Source organism: Mustelus asterias, chromosome 17 (assembly GCF_964213995.1).
Source record: "Mustelus asterias chromosome 17, sMusAst1.hap1.1, whole genome shotgun sequence".
Taxonomy (NCBI): Eukaryota; Metazoa; Chordata; class Chondrichthyes; order Carcharhiniformes; family Triakidae; genus Mustelus; species Mustelus asterias.
Genome location: NC_135817.1, coordinates 34,021,798 through 34,045,088, shown reverse-complemented (window position 1 = coordinate 34,045,088; position 23,291 = coordinate 34,021,798). Strand labels below are relative to the sequence as shown.

At 42.6% G+C, this 23,291-nt stretch overlaps 1 protein-coding gene across 13 annotated transcripts in view; it reads right to left on the bottom strand.

Annotated features, from left to right (window-relative positions):
• The window catches only part of LOC144506416 (dystrophin-like), a 1,861,003-nt gene that overhangs the window by 546,644 nt on the left and 1,291,068 nt on the right, over window positions 1-23,291 (bottom strand). For all 13 annotated transcript variants that reach the window (XM_078232507.1, XM_078232503.1, XM_078232508.1 and 10 more), the window contains one exon: window positions 13,063-13,238. In XM_078232507.1, coding sequence (XP_078088633.1) covers window positions 13,063-13,238 — 176 coding nt within the window. The remainder of the gene's footprint in view (window positions 1-13,062; window positions 13,239-23,291) is intronic.

Below are 23,291 nucleotides of genomic sequence, written 5' to 3'. Positions count from 1 at the left end.
GGTAGATAGGGTCGTAAAGAGTGCTTTTGGTACATTGGCCTTTATAAATCAAAGTATTGAGTACTGGAGTTGGAATGTTATGGTGAGGTTGTATAAGACATTGGTGAGGCCAAATTTAGTATTGTGTGCAGTTTTGGTCACCTAATTACAGGAAGGATATTAATAAGGTTGAAAGAATGCAGAGAAGGTTTACAAGGATGTTGCCGGGACTTGAGAAACTGAGTTACAGAGAAAGGTTGAATAGGTTAGGACTTTATTCCCTGGAGCGGAGAGGGGAGATTTGATAGAGGTGTATAAAATTATGATGGGTATAGATAGAGTGAATGCAAGCAGGCTTTTCCCACTGAGGCTAGGGGAGAAAAAAACTAGAGGACATGGGTTAAGGGTGAAGGGGAAAAGTTTAAAGGGAATATTAGGGGGGGCTTCTTCACACAGAGAGTGATGGGAGTGTGGAATGAGCTGCCAGATGAAGTGGTGAATGCGGGCTCACTTTTAACATTTAAGAAAAACTTGGACAGGTACATGGATGAGAGGGGTGTGGAGGGAGATGGTCCAGGTGCAGGTCAGTGGGACTAGGCAGAAAAATGGTTCAGCACAGCCAAGAAGGGCCAAAAGGCCTGTTTCTGTGCTGTAATGTTCTATGGTTCTAATATATTAAATGAGACATTTCAGGAGACATGTGCAAACTGACACAATTCTAAGTATGCAAGATTGTCTCCAAGATTGCTTAATTTGATATGCCCCACACGTCTGATACAAACCTTTCCTGATGTTACTGTTCCCATATAAAAAAACAATTGGACATGGCAGATGAAAGAAGAGAAGAAGATTAACCAACAATCCTTCTCCAACAACCCGAAAGAAACACATCAATATTGTTGCCCTTAATATTTGATGGTATTTTGCAACCAAGAATTCTTAGACTAGCATATAGTAAGGGAAAATACGAAAGCCCTCCAAAAAATGAAGTGCCTTCCATGTTCCCACCTAATTTAATGCTTTGAAGTAAAATAATCGTTAGATATTAATGCTACTAAACGAAGCAATAGTGTATAAATGTGCACGCTGAATTAATGAATGGTGCACACCTGGACTAGTTTGATCAGATGGTCCAAACACGGAACCATGGCATGGTTGCAGGTCAACAGGAGGCCATCCTGCTCACCATATTCCTGCCTGCTTTGTGCAAGAACAACTTAGCTAGTTCCACTCCCTGGCTTTTTCCCCATGAGGTGGAGATGCCGGTGTTGGACTGGGGTAAGCACAGTAAGAAGTCTCACAACACCAGGTTAAAGTCCAACAGGTTTATTTGGTAGCAAAAGCCACAAGCTTTCAGAGCGCTGCTCCTTCATCAGGTGAGGATCACACCTTCATCAGCTGATGAAGGAGCAGCGCTCTGAAAGCTTGTGGCTTGTGCTACCAAATAAACCTGTTGGATTTTAACCTGGTGTTGTGAGACTTCTTGTTGTTTTTCTTCATGGCCATGTGTCATTTGCAGTATCACAGACAAAAATCATGTGTTCCTTTTCAGTGCCCATGATCAACATGTTTGTCTGTAAAACATGTATTTTCTTACCATCAGACTGATGGTCCTAATATAAATAATCCCAGCAGCAAACTTTATGAGAGTTAAAAAATAAAGGTTATTTATTGCCCCACAGGATTAAAATGCAACATCTCACTCACTTGACTCATACACACTATCACACACACAAAAGATTAGAACTGGGTAAGGGTAACAAAATACAATTACAATTCATAATTGTCTCAATTTATTTTGTGCAAGGCCCACATTTCTTCAATGAGGTGTTCCTTAATTGAAGTGAAGATCTTGTAAAGCTGAGGATTCTCAGCAAGCTGTGAGGCTTATTGTGGTCAAATTTCCAGAGGTTGTTTCTCAGGCAAAGTCAGAATTGGAAGATTAGGGGGACTCCTTTTCCCACTTTCAAAGTACTGTTATTTATTACTTCTACTGCTTAGATGACTTGTAGCTGGTTTGTTGATTTTCTGATGGTGCTCTGTCTGCACAACAGTCGTCTCTGGCTGTTATTTCAAAGCAGTAGGAATTTTGACTGTCTCATCATGTGACATTTTTCAAGTCCAAAGTCATTTCCAAATGAGGTGAATGTTTAAGTCGATTATGAAAACAGATTACTTTCCAACTTTCTGGAAAGTACCTGGATAGTAAATCAGTAGGGATCCTCAACTTCCTAATCCACAGACCACAAACAGTAAGGATAGACAAAGACACCTCCTCCACGATTTCCCTCCACATCGGTGCCCCACAAGACTGTGTCCTCAGCCCCCTACTATATTCCTTATACACTTACGGCTGAGTGGCCAAAACTCCATTTTCAAGTTTGCTGATGACACCACTATCGTGGGTCGGATCTCAAACAATGGTGAGGCGGAGTACGGGAAAGAAATAGAGAATTTGGGGAAAAGGAACAGCGACAATAATCTCTCCCTCACTGTCAGTAAAATGAAGGAGATAGTCATCGACTTCAGGAAGTGTAGTGGAAGACATGCCCCTATCTACATTAACGGTAATGAAGTGGAAATGGTCAAGTGCTTCAAGTTTCTAGGTGTCCAGATCACCAACAACCTGTCCAAGGGTGGCACGGTAGCACAGTGGTTAGCACTGCTGCCTCATTGCGCCAGGGACCCAGGTTCAATTCCCAGCTTGGGTCACTGTCTGTGCGGAGTCTGCACGTTCCCCCAGTGTTGCGTGGGTTTCCTATGGGTGCTCCGGTTTCCTCCCACAGTCCCAAAGACATGCTGGTTAAGTGCACTGGCCATGCTAAATTCCCCCTCAGTGTACCCGAACAGGTGCCGGAATGAGGCGACAAGTGGATTTTCACAGTAACTTCATTGCAGTGTTAATGTAAGCCTACTTGTGACTAATAAAATAAATAAACTTTAACTGGTCCTTCCACGCCGACATTATAATTAAGAAAGCCCACCAATCCTTCTACTTTCTCAGAAGGCTAAGGAAATTCAGCATGTCTGATATGACTCTCATCAATTTTTACAGGTGCACCATGGAAAGCATCCTTTCTGGATGTTTCACAGCTTGATATAGCTCCTGCTGTGACTAAGACTGCAAGAAACTACAAAGGGTTGTGAATGTATCCCAGTCCATCACGCAAACCAGCATCCCATCGATTGACTCCGTCTACACTTCCTGTTGCCTCAGAAAAGCAGCCAGCAAAATCAAGGACCCATGCATCCCAGGCATACTCTCTTTCACTTTCTTCCTTTGGAAAAAAGTTACAAAAGGCTGAGATCACGTACCATCTGACTCAAGAACAGTTTCTTCTTTACTGCCATTAGACTTTTGAATGGACCTACCTTATATTAAGCTGATCTTCTCTACACCCTAGCTGTAACTTGAACACTATATTCTACACCCTCTCCTTTCCTTCTCTCCTATGCACTGTGTGAACAGTATGTTTTAGTCTGTATAGCGCGCAAGAAATAATACTTTTCACTGTATCCCAATACATGTGGGATGTTTTCACATGTTTTCAGTGTTGAAACCCTGGACAGATAAGGAAAATTAGTTGATATTCAAAAATACCATCAGAGGGAGCCAAGAAAGTGTCTATAGCCAAGAAGACGGTAAACTTGTGCTCAGTTTTAGCACGGTAAGAAGTCTCACAACACCAGGTTAAAGTCCAACAGGTTTATTTGGTATCACGAGCTTTCGGAGCGCTGCTCCTTCACCAGGTGAGTGGAGAGTTGGGTTCACAACACAGCATATATAGACAGAGACCCAATTACAAGATAATGGTTGGAATGCGAGTCTTTACAGGTAATCAAGTCTTCATAGGTACAGACAGTGTGAATGGAGAGAGGGATAATCACAGGTTAAAGAGGTGTGAATAGTCTCAAGCCAGGACAGTTAGTAGGATTTTGCAAGCCTGAGCCTAATGGTGGTGGTTACACGTAGTGTGACATGAACCCAAGATCCCGATGTGCCCACCTCAGTCCAACGGCGGCATCTCCACATCATCTCAATTTTAGCAGGGGAGGAACAGAATGCCTACCACAACTTTACATAAAAAGGGAAAATAATTCCTTTTGTACTCCAGGCACCAGGAAAGAGATAAAAATCCTCAGGGACACGGGTTTTCAGTGCTGAAAATGTAGCGACTTTGAGAAGATGTGTCAGAAACAGTATGATTTTGATGTATATGTCATCTGATGTTGCTGCTGTTTTTGTTTTGTTAATACTATGTCAATGTGCTTTTCACTGTATGGCAACAGAGATTAATAAATGCACACATTTCTTGTGCAAAGATTGAAGAACTGACACCAGAAAGCAAAACAAATACCACGGTATCAGTGAAAGGACTTATTGGAAAATGCTTGAAGATCCCATTAATTAAATTTTACCTTCAGAGTAACGTGGTCACTGGTGTAGTGATGGTCTGGGTTGTTCCAAACTTACCAATGAAGAGAGTTGACCTTTTTGTTGGGAAATGGCATGACTGAATGTCAGGTACTTTGTCTAGAGGCCCAGGGCAGTCCACAGAGAATGGAGAAACTGAGAACAGTCAAAATTCACACAGCTGCAGAGGGCTAAGAAAGACCGAAAAATCCTACAGGTGGTGATCGGACCAATAAGAATTAAGGAGGCTAAAGGAAAGCCAATATAATTTACAGAGGCCAAGAGAAGGCCAGAGGAGAGCAAAACTGCTAGAATATCAACAGCAGCAGAGGTTCAAAGAAATGCACCAGAGATATGACTGGCAGAAATCATCTTCAAGGATTTATAGTGAGCCAGGAAAATTCCTAAACAGGCTAGCAAAAAGTGATGGACTAGCTTCACCTGGTTGAAGCACCATAGGGGAGTGTGACAAAAGCTGGAAAGCCAACTCCAGAAAGCGATACCCCAGGAGACATGGGTTAAACTGTGGGAAAACCTATCCCAAAGTAAAGGAAAAAGACAGTGTGATATGCTCTGATGATGAACAGCACTTGTGAAAACTATTAGAAAATAAAAGTAGTCAAAGTGGATGTGTCTACTATAGAATCAAATGGTCAGGTTCCAAATTCTGTGCTGTAACACTATGGAAAAAAAATCAAATCTCACTGAACCCAGAAATTTGCTTTAGCACCTACTAAATGGAAAGAGTAAGAATAGAACCCAGATGCCTCACAGGGTTTTAAAAACTATCATCCACTGTCACCCTAGAAATACGAATTATCAATGTGTCAGAATGTAAACTATTAAGTCCATGGGTTGTGGAAGCAGCAATTAAGGAGTTAAGAACATTGCAGGCAATGCAACAAGGCCCTCATAAAAATTTGTAAGATAAAAACGTCGTACCAGAGGAGACAAATTTGATCCAGGACTTGAGTCGAACTTGAATTTCCACTGAAAGCTCACTAAAGATCGTGAGCGGGATTTTACGGCTTCATTCGTCCCAAAACCATAAAATCCCACCCGAGGTCAACAGACCCTTCCTTGGTCCACCCCTCACCCGCTCTGATTCCCGTGGTGGGCGGGATGGTAAAATCAAGTCAGTTGATACTAAAATTCCCAAATCGTTACAAACAGATGCTCATGAATATCCAAAACGCACAACTGGGGTCATTAAAAGGGTAAAGGGATTGAAGGAACTAGGTTCCTGCATAAAAGCCTCCCCAACACCAGAACAAATACAACTAAGGATAACGAGAAGACTAAGCTTAAAAGGCGAATGGTTGTTGCAGACAAGGCAAATCATACCAATGTAAGATTAACATGTGCACACAATGTGTGTTCATATTTCTCATGTTTTGCCATGAAAGCAGTGCAAGAAAAATGTAATCAAGATTCAATTTTATTTTCATGTACAGAAGTGTGACATGTCCAATAAAGGCATTTCATATTCATAACTTTACAAACAAAAGCAAGACTGTGTGAAATCTTCTGTAACTGACTTTTCTTTTTAAAATTTGCAAAGATGGCCTGCAAAAGATGATTGCTAAAGGCCACCTGACTCTCAATTTATGCATTCAAAAACTGCCAGACTGTCTCAAAAGGACAAAAGACACATTCCAGACTACAGGTGTCACTACCATCTCCTGAAACCATCCGAAAGGATGTTTCCAGACTTGAACTGGTCATCTTGAAACTCAGTAAGAAGTCTCAGGTTAAAGTCCAACAGGTTTATTTGGTAGCACAAGCCACTAGCTTTCGGAGCGCTGCCCCTTCATCAGGTGAGTGGGAGTTCTGTTCACAAATAGGGCATATAAAGACACAAACTCAATTTACAAAATAATGGTTGGAATGCGAGTCTTTAGAGGTAATCAAGCCTTAAAGGTACAGATAATGTGTCTGGAGAGAGGGTTAAGCACAGGTTGAAGAGATGTGTATTGCCTCATCATAAAACTGCAACATCATAAAGTCTCCAAACATTCCATCAATACAGCAAACTGACTTCCTGGTAACAAGACTACAAGTAACTAACTTAATGACCTGCATAATATCCATCTCTTGGAGAGAATATTGCAACAACTCTGGTATATGACCGTATACACAAATTCTTAGCTCACTGGCCACTTTGAGGAAACACCTTTTACACAGTTGTGACAGCTGCCTTAGCTTTTCTTGTAACTCTGATCCTTGTCAAGATTGATATTTTTTCCCCCATCTAGAATCAACAGTTAAAGAATGTTGCCATATCATATACAAAGACTTGTTATAAAGCGGAGGTTGATCCCCCTCTGAGAACTCACACCGAAACACCCAAAAAGGAGTACCTCGCCTTATAATTTGTAAAAAGCATGTGTGAAGGGGTGTGACCTCCTCTTCAGCAACTTCTAGTGATTAAATACAAAATAAATCCCTGGCACTCACTCTAAAACCAACACGTAACAATTTATTTATCAAACTAACAGTGAACAAATTAACTAAACTATGAACAAGCCAAATAAATTTCTTCTTTTAACTATTCCCGGATAAAACAAGATTCTAATGCAATGCTGTTCAATTAAATACAATTAAATTTAGGGCTCATCAGTATTAATTTTTATTCCCACAAGTTTCTCCCCTCTGATTCACCCGCTGCATAACGACTTCACTGCTACAAGCACTGGGGAGCTCCAGATAAACAGTTCCCCAACACTTGTTCCAGGACAATTGCAGGGGATGGCAGTCACAAAGCCAGCACAGCGCTTCACAGAGGGGGCCCTCACCAGACTGCTCGACAGAGTGGTGCAGAGGCGGAAAGCCCTATGCCCATGGTCCAGGAGAGAGCCATCCAGAAGGGTGATCACCCCCGCCTGGGATGCAATGGTAGCCACAGTCAGTGCATGCACTACCGAAGAGGACGGGGCAGCAGTTTTGGAAAAAGATGAATGATCCCCTTCACTCAACCAAGGTAAGTGAACCACCACCACTCTCCCACTGGAACTCTTCGCAAACCCAACCCTTTATCACACTCTGCCACTTTGGTCTCTGCCAACACCAGGTTCCTATCTCCTTCCGAAAATCACCATGTTCCCCCAATAGCTGCTATGCTCCGCACACTCCAGCTCGCACCCAAGCCCCATGCCTGCCACACGCCAACATATGCTCTCCCTATCCGTGTCATTTCAGGATAAACTAGGAAACAACAGGCATCAGCGGGCGCAGCCAACTGGAGTCATGTCCAAACTGCGAACCCTCACACGCTTGGAGGAGCGGGCCCTCGAGCTGGCTAGGGAGGAGGAAGAGCATGTCTGCGCTGCTGGTGAGTGGGGGCAGCAGAGACGTGAGAGAATCCTCAATGCATGTGCTGTCATTCCTCAAATGAGTTAACAATGTTCCCTCCATAGCCCATGTAATGCACTGATATCTTCTCCATATTTGATTTAATTTGATTTGATTTATTATTGTCACATGTATTAACATGCAGTGAAAAGTATTGTTTCTTGCGCGCTATACAGACAAAACATACAGTTCATAGAGAAGGAAACAAGAGAGTGCAGAATGTAGTGTTACAGTCATAGCTAGGGTGTAGAGAAAGATCAACTAATGCAAGGTAAGTCCATTCAAAAGTCTGACAGCAGCAGGGAAGAAGCTGTTCTTGAGTTGGTTGGTATGTGACCTCAGACTTTTGTATCTTTTTCCTGAAGGAAGAAGATGGAAGAGAGAACGTCTGGGGTGCGTGGGGTCCTTAATTATGCTGGCTGCTTTGCCGAGGCAACGGGAAGTCAATGGATGGGAGACTGGTTTGTGTGATGGATTGGGCTATATTCACGACCTTTTGTAGTTTCTTGCGGTCTTGGGCAGAGCAGGAGCCATACCAAGCTGTGATACAATCAGAAAGAATGCTTTCTATGATGCATCTGTAAAAGTTGGTGAGAGTCGTAGCTGACATGCCAAATTTCCTTAGTCTTCTGAGAAAGTAGAGGCGTTGGTGGGCTTTCTCAACTATAGTGTCAGCATGGGGGGGCCAGGACAGATTGTTGGTGATCTGGACACCTAAAAACTTGAAGCTCTTGACCCTTTCTACTTCGTCCCCATTGATGTAGACAGAGACATGTTCTCCTTTACACTTCCTGAAGTCGATGACAATCTCCTTCATTTTGTTGACATTGAGGGAGAGTTTATTGTTGACATTGAGGGAGAGATTATTGTTGCCACACCAATTCACCAGATTCTCTATCTCGTTCCTGTACTCTGTCTCGTCATCGTTTGAGATCCGACCCACTATGGTGGTGTCATCAGCAAACTTGAAAATCGAATTAGAGGGGAATTTGGCCGCACAGTCATAGGTGTACAGGGAGTATAGTAGGGGGCTGAGAACACAGCCTTGTAGGGCACCGGTGTTAAGGATTATCGTGGAGGAGGTGTTGTTGCCTATCCTTACTGATTGTGGTCTGTGAGTTAGGAAGTTCAGGATCCAGTCACAGAGGGAGGTGCCAAGGCCCAGGCCACGGAGTTTGGAGATGAGTTTCGTGGAAATAATAGTGTTGAAGGCTGAGCTGTAGTCAATAAATAGGAGTCTGACACAGGTGTCCTTGTTATCTAGGTGTTCCAGGGTTGAGTGCAGGGCCAGGGAAATGACATCTGCTGTGGACCTATTGTGGCAGTAGGCAAACTAGTGGATCCAGGTAGTCTGGGAGGCTGGAATTGTATTATGCCATGACTGACCTTTCGAAGCACTTCATAATGATGGATGTCAGAGCCACCGGCCGATAGTCAATAAGGCACGTTGCTTGGTTTTTCTTAGGTACCAGGATGATGGACATCTTCTTGAAGCAGATAGGGACCTCAGATTGTTGTAAAGAGAGGTTGAAGCTGATCCGTGCAGGATCTGAGTGCATTTCCGGATACCCCATCCGGGCCAGTTGCTTTCTGTGGGTTGACCTACAAGAAAGCTGCTCTGACATTTGCAATGGTGACTCCAGATACAGGTTCATCCAGGACTTCCAGGGTGGAGGGCATGCTCTTGCTGACCTCCTGGTGAAAATGGGTGTAGAATGCATTGTGCTCATCAGGGATAGGTGCTTTGGAGCCGGTGATTTTACATGCCTTCATCTTGTAGCCTGTTATGTCTTGCAGACCTTGCCATAGTCGACGGGGGTTGGTGTGGCTAGCCTGGGACTCTAGCTTGGTCCGGTACTGTCTTTTGGCATCTTTGATGGATCTCCTTAGATCGTATGTGGCTATAGGTCAGTGTCACCTGACTTGAATGCCTCAGGCCTGGACTTCAGCAAGCAGTGGATATCCCTGTTCATCTATGGTTTCCGGTTGGGGAACACACGGATTTGCTTCTTTGGCACACAGTCTCCTACACACTTACTAATGAAGTCAGTTATTGTAGTGGCGTATTCGTTCAGGCTGGTCGCAGAGTTTTAAAATACTGACCAGCCCACTAACTCCAAGCAGCCCCGTAGGAGATTGTCCGATTCCTCAGACCAACATTGCACTACTTTCTTTGATGGATTCTCCCACTTCAGTTTTTGCTTGTAAGCTGAGAGCAGGAGCACAGCCTTGAGGTCTGTTTTGCCAGAGTGTGGGCGATAGAGCAGTAGGCATGTTTGATATTTGTGTAGCAGTGGTCTAGGATGTTTGGGCTTCTGGTGGAGCAGGAGACGTGTTGGTGGTAACTTGGTAGTACACTCTTGAGCTTGGCCTGATTGAAGTCCCCGGCCACGATGGACAAGGCCTCGGGATGTTTCGTCTCAAGGCTATTCGTAGTGGTGTATATTTCGTCCAGCGTGATCTTCACGTCCACATGGGGTGGGATGTAAACTGCTGTCAGGATAACAGAGGTGAATTCCTGCGGAAGGTAGTTCGGGGCGGCATTTTGGCGTCAGGTATTCTAGGTCTGGGGAGCAGAAACTCGCCAGTGTTGCTACATCTAGGCACCATGAGGTGTTGATTCGGAAGCAGACCCCACCTCCCCTCGCCTTGCCTGAGGCCGCTGTATGGTCCATTCGATGGATTGAGAAGCCCTCTGGTTGTAGGGCACAATCCGGTGAAGCAGCAGTGAGCCACGTCTCCGTGAAACAGAGTGCACAGCAGAGCACACATATGGCCATATGCCTTCTCTTGCAGACTGACCACTGGAACAGGCCAGACAACTTTTGTGCCCCCTGGGACCACCGGACTCCAGAAGCTCAGAGGGGGACTTCTCCAACGCCATCGATGAAGACACATTACAGCTGTTGCCCGCACCCGGCACCTGTGCAGATACTCACATCTTGGTGGATCAAATAAGTAGGCAGGCATCAGGGTCGCTCACTGGTGAGCACCTCACAGCTGATGATCCACAGCAGGTGGAGGCATTGACGTCCCAGGGTACCGGCACTTGGAAGCATGCCGGCGCCCAGGATTCTGCTGAGTCCCAGGCCGATGATGTGCCCCAGGGCCTGCTCATCCCACAACAGCTGGAGCTGCAAAAGCAGAGACATGAGTCTCAGGAAGGCATGACAGCAGCCCTCCTCAGAGTGCAAGGCCGACTGGAGAATTCTCAATGCCTTCCCTCTGAGGAGATAGTACCATCACTGCAGTGCACCAATATTGCGAGGTTGACAGCTAGAGAATGCTCACTCCATGGCAGAGATGTCCATACCATGGTGCGGGGCTTCGACTGCATGGTGCAGGCACTGGTGGGAATCCACGAACATTAGTGCCAGATAACAGTGGGCCTTCTGGATCTCAGTCCAGCTGCCCCTACAATCCCATGGAGGACAACAGGGGCCCGAAGGAAAAAGGATCAGCAGGAGTACAGCCCGGGGCCTCCAACCAGGAGACCCTGAGCGTCTCTGGTCCATCTGACACCACCCCCCTCCCTGTGAGCGGCACACCTCCAGCCCCGGACACCAAGGGGGAGGGGAAGCAGTCCAACATCTGTGCTGCCCGAAAGCAGGCCTGGAGTCTTAAGGTCAAGGAGATGCCTGCCAAAGTCATCTCAAATAAGAGAGCGTGGAAGTCAGCAGGCCGCCCAGCCTCAGCTGTGGGTCCTACGGAGACATTTAGACCTAGTGGGAGAGTGAGGAAGATTAAGAACCTATGGGCACTTAGTGGGCATGGATGAATATAGGCACTATTGCAGCTAGGTCATCATTTTGTTTCAAATGTTTGGAATTAAATGTCACAGAGCCTCCACCCTAACTATTCATGCCACCAGGTTTGGGGGGGACCACTGTGACCACCACACCTCATCCTTGTGGAATGTGAGAATGGCAGTGCTATGTCCCTTCTACCCTCTTACCAGCCCCCACTAAGAAAGTTGCGATATGGACAGGAACCCAGGAGGGAGGACACGAGAAGAGCTGCCTTCATACCAGCCTTCACAACCCCTTTAAAGCAAGGGTTTTCCCGAAATGAAGGGAAAGTAAGTGACTCTTCCCAACCCCTCTTTCCGAAATGGCGATTCTGGGACCACCCCCATCCCCGAGTTGAACTCATCTGTGTCCCCCGAGTCCTCTCTAGTGCCCCCTGAGCCATGCACAGTATGGAGGGTGCTGGCTGCCTTAGCGCTCACCTCCGAAATCCCCTCAGAGGTGCTTCTGTAGACCTGCTGTAAATGGCACTGATCTGATCGCAGACCAGCACCCGCTGAATATCTCGTGAGGAGGGAGATGTCTTGGAAAGGATGTGCCCTAATGACATGCTAATGTATTAAAATGAGCGTTCTGTAGTCCCGTGGCGTGTTTCACACCATTTCTCTGGCGAGGGGCTGGGAAGATCGGAACTTGGAAACTCACCGGCATGAATCACGTTCTGCAGATTTTGAGCATGTGCCAGCATTCCTGCAGAGGGAGATTGTGGGCTCAGATTCGCACCATAAGCTTTGTTAAGTATTTTTCTTAATATTGGCAGCTATCAATTTTAGCACTCTAATTTTAAAAAACGCCTGTCCTTGAACCTGGCTCGTGTTCAGGGCTCTTGGTTTGGGTCATACAGGAACTTCACAGACAAGTGAGTGTGAGAGGCTCGGGCTATTTGAAGTCCCAGACTTTTTCTGCATTTCTCTGCCCAAATATCCCCTTGCAACCACTTCTAAATGCTCTGATCCACTATGCTAGCCACTTTACTAATAACCCACGCAAATTAGCACCCTGAAGCTTTGCATATAGTTCCCTGTTAAATAGGTGAATTAATATGGAAAGGTTTGTTTTTCACACATCATCAAACTTAAAAATTTTAAAGTAAAGATAATTAAAAATTCCACAGCAAAAAAAACTAAATAGAACAATAAAGAACTTCAATTTTCTTGTAGTAAAGGCTGGTGAAATGTTTTTGCTACAATGCAGAAACTCATTGGAACATCATCAAATAGACATTTCTGGGAATCTCCTTGCTGGTTGTTCTGTTGGGCAGCCATAACTCCGGCAAAAGATTTGCTGAAACGCAACGACCTGCCAATTTTCCACTGAACTTACAGCAATTGATTGGGAGAATTCCTGAGGAAATTCTTCGTGAATGACCTTACTTTGTTTCAAATATGTTGAGAGTCTAGGTTTTGTCACCTGTATTTGAAATGTGACATTACTGCAGTTTGAATAAAGGAAAGGTTAGTTATTGCGTATCGAGAACAGTCCAGCAACAAAATGGAAAGCTATGAGGATTACCTTCTCTTTCTCTCATCCACCTGTCTGCAGATCTCCTGCCAACGTCTGTTCAGGTTGCTGAGCTTCTCCTTGAGGATGCCACCGTCGGATGTTGATGACTGTCCAATAATCTCTTCTCCAGTCACATTCAGAGATGTGACAACAGCTTGCTGGCTTCCAATTCCATTCTGCAATTCCTGTAAAGCAGCAGCACGGAGAATTAAATCTCCTGACTATAAACCATCACAGATAAGTTCAAATAGCAATATTCTACACACATAGCGAGGTAACTTTCACCTTCACTATGAACAGCAGAATTACTCTCTGTGCTTCAGAAATGGATTAGGAAAGGACCATTAACAGGCAGAAATCACTTCATAAAGAAACTGGCACAGCAGGTTCTGTATATGTATTCTGTGTACGAAGGTAAAAAATGTTCCCCTTCTGGGGCTATGCATAATTACCATCACTTTGCAAAAATACAAAAAGCACTCTGGGGAGAAGGAAGAACAGAAGGAAGATTAGGGATTATTGCTCACCTTTAAAATTAACATAAAAATTACCATCAATTTTCATTACTTTGCAGTTTTGGGAGAAAGGGGATGGAGGAGGACACACAACAAAAACATTCTGCATTTTTGTGACAGGGATAGAAAGTATGGATGATTCCTTATATACAGTCTACAACTGTAGTATATTGTGTTGGTTAATATAAAATATTTTTGACGTATAATTGCTCTTGCAACACTAAAATCAACAATACACAGAGGGCTAAACAAAGTTCAAATGAGCACCTTTTCAAATTACAAATGTAAATGCGACTATGTAGCAACTATTACAGTCCACCTGTATTGGCTGAGATTACACCTCTGACTCGGAATGCTAAATTGTGACAATGTGTGCCAAGAAGCAAAGCGTCTCTTGGATTCAAGTTTCACTGGAGAATTTTTGGGTAAGAGTAATCATTGTATCATGAGGTTTAGGTTAGTAATGGAAAAGAACAACGAACAATCTAAAGTTGAACTTCTAAATTGGAAGAGGGCTAACTCCAGTGAGATCAGGGAGATCTAGCCAGGGTAAAATGGAACCAAGAATTAACAGGAATAAAATGTTACCGAATAATGGCAATCTTTAAGGAGGAGATGTTTCATGTGCAGGCTGGCCACATTCCAAAATGGGGAAAGTCAAAAGAAACAAAGCCAAGGCTCCTTTGATAGTGAGGGTGATACAGAATGTGTTGAAGCAAAAAAAGAGGAAGCATGATGCATGTGAGAGGAATTCTTCAAGTTAAAACCATGAGAGAAAAACTTGGACGGGTTCATGGATGAGAGGGGTGTGGAGGGATATGGTCCAAGTGCAGGTCAGTGGGACTAGGCATAAAATGGTTCAGCACAGACAAGAAGGGCCAAAAGGCCTGTTTCTGAGCTGTAATTTTCTATGGTTCTATGGAGAGGGAAAGTGAAGAGGAAAACAGGAATTGCACAAAGAGAATATGAAAATACAACCGTAGTTAATGTAAAAGGGAACCCAAAATTCTTTTTCTGGCTTGTAAATAGTAAGTATTGTAAATAGGTAGTAAGAGGGAGAGATGACTTTTGGAGGAAGAACTTTTATGTAGCAAGTGGTAATGACTTGTAAGCTCCTTACAAGGGTGGTGGAAGCAAAGGCAATTTATGATTTAAAAAAGAAACTAGATGGGCTCTTGAGGAAAATAAGCTTGAAATTCTACTGGATCTTCCGGTCCTGCTGAAGGTGAGCCTCTGTGACGGGTCCCTGGCAGTGGGACGGTGAGCCACGCAAAATACCACAGACGCTGTGGGACTGGGAGATCTCGCGGTCAGCCAATGGTGAGCCACCTCCACTACCGGAAAACACGCCACAGGTTGGGGGGGGAAACTGGAAAATTCTGCCCTATGCCTCAAGATCTGCTTAAAGAGGCAATTGTTTTGTGAGGGAATGTTATGAACTATCCTCCAAACATCCTCTCAAACACTATAAATGAAGAATGGATTTAATCCAGATCCCTAGATTTCACATTCAAATAGATTTTACACACACACACATAGGGGTCAGAAATATCATCTCGCTGCATACCCTTGGCTTCTCTCCTTACCCATCCAGATGCTGCAGGAGTTTTCCAGTCCTCCACCTAATCCTCCCTCTGCCATTGTCTCTGATACATTGCAGGCCATAATTATATAGACTGCATGCTTCTGCATATTTGAAATGAGCTCACTCTTCAAGTTATACTGGGGCCATAACTTCAAGGCAACTGGAAGCCATGGCTCCCCCTCAGTGTTAGAACAATGCTACATCCACTTTGGGCCATTAATATGCACATACCTGAACAATAAACCATTTTTGGAAAATGAGGAGATTACAACTTGTACATATACTGAAAAAGGAACTTCATATATACAATCTGTCTGGATCACAAGTAAGTCAATGTGACTGGAGCAGCTGGGTACATTTTACGTGAGGAGGATGAACTAGAGCCTGAATAGGAAGTATTCATGAAGGTTCATTTCTGCAACATCAAAGAGCAGTCTGCTTCACTCCTGTGAATGCTAATGGTAAGCTTCTGTTGTGCCAGACTTCCTTTGCTGCAGTACAGTCACTTCCAATGTATTTAAAAATGTTAAAAGAAAATTCAACTCAGATTATGAAGTTTACTACAACGTGACAGGATGTGGGTTCACACCCATTGCTTCACAAACAGTGGATACTCCAGCAGGGCAATGCTTATCCTGGGGTATCGAGAAGCTTTCACAAACAAAAAGTAAAATAATAGCAGCAGAATCACTTCCAGCTGCAATTTTGTGTCAGCCAGTTTTTGAAAAAACACGGGAAAAGTACTGGGACAGATTACTTGCTCATTCTTCTTGGTAGAGTTAAGATCTATGGGATAAAAATCAAAGAAGGGAATCTGAGAAATTAATAACAAGGAATCAGAGTTAAACATAGCTGAAGGGTGGATCAGTAAATTTGCTGATGACACCAAGATTGGTGGAGTAGTGGATGAGGTAGAGGACTGTTGTAGACTGCAAAGAGTCATAGATAGGATGCAAAGCTGGGCTGAAAAATGGCAGATGGAGTTTAACCCTGATAAATGTGAGGTAATTCATTTTGGTAGGACAAATTTAAATGTGGATTACAGGGTCAAAGGTAGGGTTCTGAAGACTGTGGAGGAACAGAGAGATCTTGGGGTCCATATTCACAGATCTCTAAAGGTTGCCACTCAAGTGGATAAAGCTGTGAAGAAGGCCTATAGTGTGTTAGCTTTTATTGAACCTGGTGTTGTTAAACTTCTTACTTAGCTTTTATTAACAGGGGGTTGGAGTTTAAGAGCCGTAGGGTTATGCTGCAACTGTACAGGACCTTGGTGCGACCACATTTGGAATATTGTGTGCAGTTCTGGTCACCTCACTATAAGAATGATGTGGAAGTGCTGGAAAGAGTGCAAAGGAGATTTACCAGGATGCTGCCTGGTTTGGAGGATAGGTCTTATGAGGAAAGGTTGAGGGAGCTGGGGCTGTTCTCTCTGGAGCGGAGGAGGTTGAGGGGAGACTTAATAGAGGTTTATAAAATGATGAAGGGGATAGAACGTTCAAAGACTATTTCCTCGGGTGGATGGAGCTATTACAAGGGGGCATAACTATAGGGTTCATGGTGGAAGATATAGGAAGGATGTCCGAGGGATGTTCTTTACTCAGAGAGTGGTAGGGGTGTGGAATGGACTGCCTGCAGTGATAGTGGAGTCAGACACTTTAGGAACATTTAAGTGGTTATTGGATAGGCACATGGAGCACACCAGGATGATAGGGAGTGGGATAGCTTGATCTTGGTTTCAGATAAAGCTCGGCACAACATGGTGGGCCGAAGGGCCTGTTCTGTGCTGTACTGTTCTATGTGTATGTCTATGTCTATAGCTAGAAAATGCTGATAGCATCTTCAGGTTAAAGACTCCATCAGTCCATCTGTATTCATAAAATGAGCTCACCAGCCACCTCACATTCTTCCTCTTGATCACCTCAGACTTCCTTACGATCACCTCATGCATCTGCATTCCCTATTATAAGGTTTAAATCCTCTGGTCATTAACTCATTTAATTCATCAACATATTACCATTTTCCTAAAGTAATATATGCAGAATTTGGTTTTGTGAAATACTTCTTCAGCTCAAGACTGTAAGATAAAGGGGTGGTTTTACATCTTGGAGAGTAAGTATCTAATTCTCTCTCTCCCGCACCCTCGCTCCCCGCACCCCCCCCCCCTTACCCGTGCCCTCGCTCCCTACTTCTCCTGCACCCTCGCCCACTCTCCCTCCCGCACCCTCGCCCACTCTCCCTCCCGCACACTCGCCCACTCTCCCTCCCGCACACTCGCCCACTCTCCCTCCCGCACACTCGCCCACTCTCCCTCCCACTCTCTCTCCCGCACACTCGCCCACTCTCCCTCCCGCACACTCGCCCACTCTCCCTCCCGCACACTCGCCCACTCTCCCTCCCGCACACTCGCCCACTCTCCCTCCCGCACACTCGCCCACTCTCTCTCCCGCACACTCCACTTTCTCTCCTGCGCACTCGCCCACTCTCTCTCCTGCATACTCGCCCACTCTCTCTCCCACACACTCACTGAGTTGAGGGCCCTTGTGGAACCCAAACTAAGTGTCAGTGTTCAGGTTATTGCTGACCAAGTGCACTTGATAGCATTGTGAATGACACTTTCCATCAGTCTGCTGATGATAAAAATGTAGACTGATGGGTCGGGTTGGATTTGTCCTTCCTTTTGTAGACCAGACATCCTGGGCAATTTTCCACATTGTTGAGAAGATGCCTGCATTGCAGCTATACAGGAACAGATTGGCTAGGAGCATTGCTAGTTCTGGAGCACAGGCTTTCAGTACTATTACTTGATTGTTCTCAGGGACCATAGCCTTTAATATAGATTTTTATACATAAATTTAAAATAGTGTTGTGCAGCTGAAGATGGGAAAGTGGATGGTTTTTAATGTGATTATTAATCATTCGCAAAGGTACCCACTCAATATTAAAGTGTTTTCAGCACAACTTCGCAATATTGGATGCTTTGCGATCATTGGATTATAAACTTAGATGTTAGAGCACTTGAGCTCTGCATGGTATTTGGAATATCACTTGTATTTGGGAATTCAGTCTTTCAAACCGTGCAGTATAAAGAGTGTTTAGGATTAATTCCAGACTTACACACAGTAAGTTTTGAAGATAAACTTACAAACTGAATTTATATAGTGATGATTTTGTACATGGCAAACTTCCACCAACAAGAATGAGATAAATAACAAGATAATCTTTTCAAAATAATTTTGATGATGGGGCAATTGTTGACTACGAAAACAGAAGAAGTCCCCAACCCTTCTTTTAGTGGCATAGGATCTTCTATCTGAATCATTGAAACAGGTTAGGGGCACCTTTATTTAACAGCTTTATTCAAAGAACAGTGCCACTAACTATGCAGCACTCCTTTGGTGCTTTGCTGAACTGTCTGTTGAGATTATGTGCTCCAATCCTAAATCCAATTTAAATCTCCAGCTTTTAGATTAAGAGACAATTTACTCGTTGACATTTAATATGGTTTCATATCATTAACTATGTGGAGTGCAGGGACCACAGTTGTAAAACCTTTACCCAAGAGTTAAATGAACTGGGTGGAGTTCATTCCAGAGTAATGACATGCTTTTACGAATTGTTTCCAAATCTCAAGACTATTCATTACAAAAAAGGACTATGAATGGTACCACATTTGTGAAAGATAGTGGTACTGTCGCTGGACTAGTAATCCAGAGACCCAAGGTAATGCTGTGGGGAGCTGGGTTTGAATCCCACCATAGCAGATGATGACATTTGAATTCAATAAAAATCTGGAATTAAAAGTCAAATGATCAGCTTGAAAACATTGTCAATTGTCATAAAAACCCATCTAATTTGCTAATGTCCTTTTGAGAAGGAAATCTGTCATCCTTACCTGGTCTGGCCTACATGTGACTCCAGATTCAAAACAATGTGATTGACTTTTAAGTGCCCTCAGGGAATGGCAATAAATGCTGGCCCAGCCAGCGATGCCCACATCCCATGGACAAAAAAAAGATCACTTTCCTTGTCAGAGTTTGGGAAATTTCCTCCTCTTTGCCTTTTATATTTCTCCTTATCACTTCATTACTAAGATTAAATGGCTCCCCTTCAAGGAATGTGATTTACATTTGTTGTGGGAAATTTACCACCAGAGTCAGACTTGGAGGTTTCAACAACACAGTTTTATTTCGGACATGAAACTTCGGGAGAAAGCACTGGTACTCCGCAGTACTTGGCAGCTACCTTCTCAATGACACAATGGCAGTTGATCATTTTTATACCTTTTAGACAATAGGTAATACGGACATTAGCCGTTTAACACATCGATATAGGTTGAGTAGGCAGATTACGGACAGTTAACACATCGTTACAAGCAGACAGGTACAGACATGGGCAGTTAACATATCATTGTTCATAGAATGGATACATTTGTGGGAACATAAATACATAAATGCAACAACATCAGCCACTGAATGATAGATCGAAACCAGTCATTGATAGAGGAAATGTATCCATTCTATGAACAATGATATGTTAACTGCCCATGTCTGTACCTGTCTGCTTGTAACGATGTGTTAACTACCGATGTCCGTAATCTGCCATTGTGTCATTGAGAAGGTAGCTGCCCTATAATTCCTAAAATGATTACTGTATTCCACAAAATAAGAACCCAAAAATCTTCATTCTTTTTAAATTTTGGGGATCCAAAAAGAAGCTGGAATGACAAATAAATATTGGTGTCCCATTTTACTTCTAGGCATCAAGCACAAATTTAATTCCCTCCACTGATCCTCCTATAAAACAACTTTGAACCGAGAGGACAAGCTTTCTGTAGGTTAGATCGACCAATAAAAGTGACAAAATTTGTCTGTCTTGGACTCGATCAACAATTTCCAATTGATTGTCACCTTCTGACAAGCACAGGATATACATCTTTGGATTCAGTCTTCTGGAAAACACAAATGCAGCTTCACTTCACACAATCAGCTTCCGAGTCTTAACGAGGAGTATCAATGCCAAAGAGGTCTGGGATTCCTGCCAATGTTGCTGGCATGGGCTCAGAATAAACTGTATCAAGTAATAAAATAAGTAAAATCCATACTGACTAATGTTTAATGGGTGCAACTGGTTTTCTTGTTCTAGAGAATTACTGGGGGATCGTCACAGAAGATAAATTATTGTGGAGAATTATTTTGGTACCATCCTGTCAGATTTCTCAGTGACACATAAACGCACAACATCTTTCACTCATAGTGAATGCCATGCTTCTGCAAATCCTAAAGCCAAACTTGATCACAGGATTTAAGTGTGGTGCAGAAGAAGCAAATAACAGTTTACTAACCTTGTGTGCAAGATTACCATGGTCTCTTTTTTAACCGTATCTTGCACAAAATCTGATCAGTATGCTAATCATCTTCTCACATTCATTATTGAATGGCAACTCAACTAACCTCACAGGTCATTGTGGGCGCGCAGCCATTACCAGCATTTGACTTTTCATAGCAGACACGAGCTAAACTTTTATTACTTCACCATTAACATCATCATTGCTTGTCAATCTGGAATCAGCTTAATATGCTAATGTGATAAACTGCCAATGTCCATTCAGGCTTACAAATAAAGTGCTCAGAGCTTTTACTGAGACAGAAAAAAACTACATGCAGAGTGCAGATAAGGGCATCGAGAACTCAGTAAGGCTTTTCAAATCACTTTGCTGCAAGATTGGATATTTACTGTAAGATCGAGTGGACAGAATCAACTCATTAATGACTTGCAAATGGTTTCTAGGGTTTTAAGTAACAAATTTCTGAACTCTTAAACCAGAAATAAAGTAAAATATGAGGTACCCATGCTCTGAAGGTCTGAGCAACAAAAGCAAAATAACAGCTAGAAATGACTATACATTTCAAATCAAAAATGAATAAAATCATGCACAACTGCTGTTGGGACAGGTCCAAACAAACAGAGAAATTAGGCTATGAAGAATTTTGAATTAATTTGTCTCACTTGCAATTGAAGAAGTATTCAGTGTCTTTTGATCTTAAATCAGATTTCTCTGTTGCCTCAAATTGCTGATGGTCACATCTTTGAAAATAGCAAATGACTTTGGTAATCTGAATGTACTGATGATTGTGCATTATGAAGGTCTTTAACCCTAAGCAATGGATTGTTAATCCACAATTGTGCTGACTGATTCTTCTCCAGTTCCACATGGAAATAATATATTTATCTGTGTAGTGTACCAGATGTGAATCCAAAATTGTGTTTGCCTGAAAATCTTCATTTTGTAATTAATAGTTTGAAAGAAGTAATCTGTTTCAGTTTGACAATCTTCTGTTTTTTGTTGATTGATTGTTAATTCCCTGCTTGAGAGAAATTAATCAATACGTCTATGTTGAAAGTAGTACAAAACATATTGGATTTTCTTTGCAGCAAACAGAATTTTGTCTTTCAAAACTGAAAGACTTATATTTCTTACGAAGGGCAAGTGCACCATTGCAGATCATTTTCATTCTGTTTATACATTGTACTAGTGATATTTTGCAGAACTTTTGAGCTTTACATTTATTTCATAAATTTACATGGTTTAGCTCATAAAATCTGAATTGAGTTTATTTAGTGTGCATCATTCTTAAGAGGATGATTAGTAGCATAATGCAGGATTATGTTAAATCCAGTGTGACTGCCACGAATAGGGTCATCGTTTTCCTCATTTGACTTCACAGGAGCCAATCACTGAAAAGGTACAACTTCCAGATCAAAGCAGTTACGATTTTACCTTAAGGCCACTGGATCAGTTACATAGAAGATTAATTGTTTTTCTGAGTTCATAAAAAAGATACTTGCAAGTTACTCCTTACTAGTGTGTGCTTCTTTTAATTAACCAAATAAACAAAATCAACAAACTGTAGGACAAATTAAAAACGCAGTTACTTAAAGGGTTACTACATCAAAGGATACGGAATCGCAAAGGAAACTTAAAGCATCAAACAAAATGTGATTAAAGAGAGTGTGCTATGATCATGGAATGTGTGGCCATCTAAAAAGGGAAATGAACAGAAGTGCATTTATATTTCTTCAACATTTTCAAAACAGACATTACTTTAGAACACAATACAAAAGTTATGTGTTTATAAATCTTAAGCCAAACCAGCCAAAGATTGTTACAAACTCTGAAATAATTATATTTACCAGTGCAGAAGTTGAAACCGAATATCCTCTAGCATTTTTCAGAAACCATGGATATTCATGTTCCATCTCACTTTAGATATTGCATGTGGAGTCCCTAATCCATCTGGGTCTTCCATCTTTCAACATATTAGTTCTAAGATTAAGATTTTTTAAAGGAATTTCTCGTAGTACAATGCCACTCTGTAACAACAGATATTTGTGTGGCAAGCATACCCAGTTGGGTACTTTATTTGATGTTTGATCAAAACACATTATAGGACAGAATTTCTACTTGTTACACTGGAAAACTATAAAATGGTTCAGCATTTTTAAAAGCCATTCTCAGTGACTTTAAACCAGCATTTTCATTGGTGACTGATGGGACACCATAATTAGAAATCGCTATTTTATCAATAAACACATTTTCAGCTCTTTTGAATAACACTACATTAGACTATTGGTCTTAAATACACCAAGGGAATACTCTTAATGGACAGAAAACAAAAGAAACAGTTATATTCTATTACACTGCCCGATTACATTGGCTCATGAACAATTTCACATGTGATTATTCAAATAAATTTTATTGGAAACTTGAACTGTACCTTGACCAGTGCAATTTCCCAAGTGCATTTCGGGCACAATTACATGTTTGCACCCAAAGTTGCAATTTTAGCCCTGACTCTTTGCCAACAGCCTCCAAAAATAAATTGCCATTTTGAAAGAATTCTTATTAGTAATAGCAGAATGCAGCAGGACTAGGACATCTTTTGCTTAAACTAAGATCTGTACACACAAAATATACTGTTCAAAAATGTCAGCTTTAATAGCAGGGTGAGAATATTCTCAAAATGCCAGTAAAACCAGGATAAGCATTGAAGCAATATAATGTCCATCAAAATTGCTCTTTCCAAATAGCTTGAATGGTATTGGGCTAACTACCCTGTCAAGATCTTTGATCTCCTGTG